This window comes from Anoplopoma fimbria, chromosome 24 (genome assembly GCF_027596085.1).
Source record: "Anoplopoma fimbria isolate UVic2021 breed Golden Eagle Sablefish chromosome 24, Afim_UVic_2022, whole genome shotgun sequence".
Taxonomy (NCBI): domain Eukaryota; kingdom Metazoa; phylum Chordata; class Actinopteri; order Perciformes; family Anoplopomatidae; genus Anoplopoma; species Anoplopoma fimbria.
The window spans coordinates 15,336,641-15,343,199 of NC_072472.1; the positions used below are offsets into that span (position 1 = coordinate 15,336,641).

The window sequence follows — 6,559 nt, forward strand, 5'->3', positions numbered from 1 at the left end:
TGTAGATTAACTCCATTTACTACATGGTGCATACTTTAAATCACTGTGTGTGACAGTTTCTTGCTCATTTGTTAATTAGCACTACATACAAAGTAGCCTACAACTGAGGTGGATGTGAATGACATTTAGTTTTGGATGCATTTGGTTATGAACTAAAGTGCTTTCAAAGTTGGCCATTTATCTATTGATGGCACTAAATGAAAAGTAAAGGCATCACCAAAGTTCTTAACATTGAATAACAAATAAAAACAATCAAAACAAATTTCATGGCGTTCCATTCAACAGTTATCAAGACCTCATAGAAGAGCTACAGAAAAAGACAGGCCATCACCAAATGTCAGCAGGCTTTGGCTTCCGGGAATCATGAATGTCAGTGTTTGGATTTTTCAGGAGTGGACCAAAGTGGTGGGCCGACAGAGGGACATTACCATCCATAGACCGATGGGTAAAAACTGGTCTAAAGAACGATGGTGGGCTCGGCTAAGAAAAGTGGTTGTCAATAACATAACGTATACATAATCTGTATGCACTGACTTGGACCCATAAGGTCGTATTAGGGTTGAGACTGTGGTTTAGGTTCACGGCTGAAATAAGGATCAGGTTTCAGTGAGTGTAATGGTGATGATCTGCCTGCTGTGGGGAAGGTTAGAGGTTAGGAAATGAATATAGTCACCTCTACAGGAGGATGAATGTGTGTCTCATTGTGATGCTGAGCAAGCTGTAGTGCGGGGAGTTTCCCACTTCTGTAATAACTCTCCCATTGATCCCATTCCTCATTGCATTCAGCACGAGTAAGGGCGAGACAAAGATGGAGAGACTCGGACAAAGAAAGACAGAGAATGTTTAGGTGGAGGTCAGATGGGAATAAAAGAGAGGGTGTTATAACAGGAGAGCCTGAGCGAGAGCGAACGAGATAGAGAGTGCATTAAATTCAAAAGAGAGAGGGAGTGAGGAGTTAAAGCAATTTGGAGCTGTTCAGAGAAGATGTACGACATGACGCCGAGAGGTAAATCAGGGTCAGAGAGCAGTGGCGAGAGAGAGGAATGAGCACAGGGAGGTCAGACAGAGAGAGGTGTTGATAATCTGGGTGTTCATTGCTGCGTGATCACTGGTTTTATATGGCCTGCTGTTATTACACTGATTAGAAAAACACTGACAGGTGTGTGCTCATCTATTCTTCAGAGGAGGCTTATTCCAAAATGGGATGTCCAACGTTTAATAGAAGTCACATGAACTCCTACTAATTAATTGACTCACTAACGAATGGGGGATGGCAACGGTTATGTCAGTGAGTCGGCCCACCTCTTCTGACTGAAATGTCTCAACAGCTATGAATTGCCATTACATTTTATACATTTGTTCCTGGTCCCCAGAGGATGAATCCTACTGACTTTTGTGACCCCCCTGACATTTCCTTTAGGGCTAAAATCAAATTCATGTATGTGGTTTGAACTAATTACTTTAAAAACTATTTGATGGATCACCATAAAATATTGGTACATACATTCATGTTCCCCTCAGAGAAGAATTGTAATAACTTTAGTCATCCTTTGACTTTTGATCTATCGCCACCATCACCACATTTCAATTTCTTTCTTTGGTTTATGATTAAATACCTGCTTATTAAATACCTGTAGCTATTATAGGAAATTAAAGCTCTATTTTCGATCTTATGTTCGCATTCTAGCACCTACAATTGAGGAAAGAAATAATCTCAAACTGCAGCACAGTCCATAAAAATCACAAAGTTCAGTGGGTGGATGCCATCAACATATGCATTTTTAACATGAATGGCCCGATGCTGCATGGCTGTGCCCATGCTGCTTCATATTTTATAAGATGTGTAAGTCGTGATGGTGATTTTTCTGCACATTGATGCTGTCGGGGGCATATCTTTACACAGCTGATGTTTTATAGATGTCCCACAACAGCTGGCCTTCTTTATTTCCCCTCGACTGAAAACTAACCCTCTCGTTTTAGTTTACTGTTTGTCCTCATACTTTTAGTATTTGACAGGTTTATGAACTCCACTTAACATACTGCACTTGTTTACATATTCACAGACACTAATATACATGTATCCATGTGCACACACAACTATCTAAGCTCCAGTTTTCTTCAGTGGCGGTTACAGGTGTCAGGAAACATCAGCTGATTGCTTATTTGGCACACATCATGTAAACAACTTAACTTCCTTGAAAGCTTTTAAACCAGTGTTTGTACTGTATCTGCTAATGCTTTTTCAAGAAGTAAGAGGATTGTAATTGATTAAGACTAAAACATTTTTAGGCTCAAGAAACACAACTTCAGTTACAAGAGATTTTGTGTTTCCAAGGCGTATCGTGATAAATTAATATACTGTCCTGTGTGTTTTTTCCGTCCGCTGTCACTCTGTCCTCAGCTCCCAGGTCCGTCTACAGTGCAGACAGCGGTGAGTGGTTCATCAGGACCCCATCAGGACTCACACTCTTTTATTGCTGTTGCATGGATTTTAACCCAATGAAATCCCAAACTTGGCTTCCAAGTTTGCTTTAGAACATCATAAAATTGCATTCATGTAGCAGCATAGATTATAGGCCACCACAAATGATGAATGAGATGCTTGGGCGATTAGTTTTCACACTATTTGGCATCAGGGCACACATGGATGAAACAACCATATTTCCTAGACACACACAATGACTTATCTATGAGATTTATTTCTTACTGAGAGAGAGTTGTAGATGAGAAAACCCATTATAGTTCAGCGTCTCACTCATTATGTACAGTAGCTCTACACACCAGCCAGAAATCTACTGTATCACGGTGTTCCGTCCTGGCTCTTTGACATCGCTGTGTAATTGAATTCCCTTCGACAACAGAATGAACAAGAGAGAAAGAGAGAAAGAGAAGAGGGTCAGAGAAAGAAAGCAAAAGAGAGGGAGGGCGCCGCGTAAGAGAAGAGCAAAAGACTGGCAGATAGTGAAGGTAAGGCAAGTGAGACTAGAAGTGAGAAAGACTGAAGACTAACTTGAGCTGATCAGTGTGACTCCACTGCCCTCTGCTGCTTCAGCTGAGGATGTGCACAACACATACAGGGGGCCAGCCAATGGAGGCTTGGATGCTGGTGGTTACCAATGGTTACAAGAGAGGCGTGGCCATGCTGGAGGAATGACAACAAAAATATGGATTAATTTGATGTGATTGTGGGGTGTTCATATTAAAATGTAAAATGATGAGGGGAAGCAGCAACACATACGCTTGACAATGTGCAGGTAGATGTACTGCAGTTAATATTTGTATTTTATTAAGTTTAATTTAACCAGAGGATTAAAACAGCACATCTAAACGACTGAAATGTCAATCTGTGTGTGAGATCAGAGTCACATTTTCTTTATCAGGAATCTGTCAGGTGGGTGTTTAAGAGGCAGTGGGAGCCTTGAGGTTTACAAAGCAGTTACAGGTTTAGGATTTTTTCAATTCTTGTACCAATTGGGATAAACCATTTCCCAAGTGTGATATTCTCAGAAACTGTATGACAAAGACGTTAGAAACCCTTTACTAATCCTTCAACAGTGTATAGAGATACTGCACTTCTATTCATAAAACGAGTGTGTTTGTATCATTTTGCATAATTCCTGTGTTTGTTCATGGTTATGTGTTTATATTTGTTCCTGCAGACTCATACATTGCCAAATCATCCTCATTGCCAGGCTACCGCAGGAATGGACTAAACAGGGTAAGCAATCATGCCAACTCATAGTGTGTGTGTGTGTGTGTGTGTGTGTGTGTGTGTGTGTGTGTGTGTTATAGAGAGAGTAAGACGGGTATGGCAACGTCCTTCATGAGACAGTAACCAACAACTTGATATTGTTGTAATGATATTACTCTGTGTAAAATATAATTAGACAGAAAACCCCACTGATGGGGCTTTTTATACAACATGTATGATTTCTCTCTACTTTGTTTGATCCTTTCACTCCATTTTAATGATGAAATGCATCCTCTCACTCCATGTTTGTTAAACTGTTCTTGTTGTGTCCTGGCAGCCTGGGAGCGCTGGTGGAGATTATTACCAGTATGACAGCAGCAATGCAGTTAACTGGCAGATCAGAGGTAAGACTATTGTACAGCTTAAATCTGCTAATTTTCTCCTTATTTTCCTCCCCTCCTGATGCATGTTATTCAGAGGTGAAAACAAATGCAACAATTAACATGAATGATAACGTATTTTCTCTTCTGCTTTTCTTTCAGAATACAAGGTAAGACCTTGCAAACTCAACGTATGATAGATAACGAGTATGTCTGTGTTCAAAGTTCATATTGAATTCATCTCACTCAGTAACACTACCTTGACTAAGTGAAATATTGTGAAGCTGACTGACTATATATATATATATATATATAAAATATTGATATATAAAAACTATATAATGGAAACTATATATATATATATATATATAGAGAGGCCCCTAATGATGATAAATTATAATACAAAAAAAATGATAGTACTTTAAAAACTCAAAAGTTTACCAGCTTCAATGGAAACTAGGTGGAAATAGTAGTTGCACCTACTCATATTTGTCATTATTTTTCCTTCTCCTACAATAATAATCATATCAAAGAGTGGGGATCATCATTTTTGTTGCCCTCTTTAAAAAATGTTTTTGTGAAATTCTATTTCTCCCCTTAGAATGATGGGGAAAGGGTCGTCAGGAATGCTCACACTCTTTGTTACAGTCAAACAACTCAATAAGAGTTAAACCTTCTTTCTCAAACAATTCGTAAAATAGATTCAAACATTCAAAGAGAGATAGACTTTAAACTTTGTCAAACGTAATAAGGTGCATTTCTCATCATGTGTGTGACAGATTGAAAAGAGTCTCAAATCCACCCTCTTTTTGTAATTATACAACCTCATCACTTTAAGGTAAAACTTAACAACGATTTTCCAAAAGTCTCCTCTTATTTAAGAAGAAAATTAATAAAAAACAACCATGTCAGCACAAAAAAACGAGTTATCTTAATCCCCTCCTCAGTGGAATACTGTATCTGCATGAATAATAAAACTAAAATAAACAGAGAGACCCAATACATTTTTCTAATTAATTTTAGCCTCCGTCATTGTTGTTAGTGCTGCCGTTGGCCACTAGAGGGTGAGAAAGATAAATACAAAATCAGTCTACAGGATCACCTTGATAGCAGAATGTTTACTGTGCAAGGCCAACAAATGCCACAAACATTTTTTTTTTACTAGGATTTGTATAGTGGTACATTAGATTATTGTTGTGAAATTAAACAATTTAGAATCACACAATTAGTGAAAGTCCCTTGATGTAGCATTTGAATGCAGTTAGATGTATCGTTTCTGTGTAGTTTGTGTGCATTTTAGTGCAAGAAGTTAAATACAAGTTATTTCCTGTGTGTGTGTGTGTGTGTGTGTGTGTGTGTGTGTGTGTGTGTGTGTGTGTGTGTGTGTGTGTGTGTGTGTGTGTGTGCGTGTGCATGTTAGATCTACCCATATGAAGCCCTAATAGTGTCAGTCAGAGGGCAACAGCGTCTACCGAGTGATGTGGACCGAGCCAGACTGGAGGTAAACTCTTTTACAAAATCTACTTCACTAATGTCCTATATAGGCAGACAAGAGAATAATGCAAACACAGACTGGCCAACATTACTATCCATCGATAGTTTGATACATTTCTTTCACTTAAAGCTATATGAAGCAAGTTTATGGCCGTAACTGATTCTTATTGACTTTTCCTCTCTAAATGTCTCCGTCTCCTCTCTCTTCCCAGCGTCACCTCTCACCAGAGGAGTTCCACCGAGTCTTCGGCATGTCCATGTCCGCCTTTGATCATCTTGCTCAGTGGAAGAAGAACGAACTGAAGAAACAGGTCAGACTCTTTTGAGTCAATGAAGCCACTGGAACCGTCCAACAGTATGCTCTGAAAAAAAGCCATCAGAGAGGTCTGTTGACCCCAAACAGACTGTCACAGGGGGAGAGATAAGACTGAAATAAAAGTCTCTCCTCGTCTGAGTTGACAGGAGCAAAACTGTTGGTATTCTGATACCGACTAGCCAAAATGGTTATTCAACTGCAATGAGAGTAAGGAGAACTGGAAGCGGATCATTAAAACTTTGAGAAGCAGCAGATGAGCCATACTGGAGCTGCAACAAACAGTAAGTTGAAGAGTGGGAGGAGTTGTTCTGCTTCTCCCTCTCTTACCAGCAGATGGCAGAGTGTTAACAGGAGCACCAGGGTGGAGATCTGATACATGACCAGGTGGACTGAAACTGAATCCGCCATGCTGCGTCAAACTTGCATCCATGCTGAAAATAAGGGAGACAGTTTGGAAAGATAATAGGCTGCCCAAAGACAGATTGACATCTTGTTTGAGGCTAAAAGGATCCAGTTTTATTCACACAGACACTATGATGAGCGACTCATCAGCGGACGAGAACAGTGTGAGCCTCACTAACATTTGGATTATTGAACATACAAAATGTTTTTATATATATATATATATATATATATATATATATATATATAATGATCAAATACTGAAAACCAAAGGTT

General features: G+C 39.3%; 1 protein-coding gene across 1 annotated transcript in view; it reads left to right on the forward strand.

Annotated features, from left to right (window-relative positions):
* Nucleotides 1-5,891, forward strand: part of LOC129113505 (actin-binding LIM protein 3-like) — a 39,052-nt gene extending 33,161 nt beyond the window's left edge. Inside the window, exons 18-23 of the mRNA XM_054625837.1 lie at nt 2,402-2,431; nt 3,660-3,718; nt 4,029-4,095; nt 4,234-4,241; nt 5,492-5,572; nt 5,778-5,891. Of these exons, the coding sequence (XP_054481812.1) occupies nt 2,402-2,431; nt 3,660-3,718; nt 4,029-4,095; nt 4,234-4,241; nt 5,492-5,572; nt 5,778-5,891 (359 nt within the window). The remainder of the gene's footprint in view (nt 1-2,401; nt 2,432-3,659; nt 3,719-4,028; nt 4,096-4,233; nt 4,242-5,491; nt 5,573-5,777) is intronic.
* The last annotated feature ends 668 nt before the right edge of the window (nt 5,892-6,559 follow it).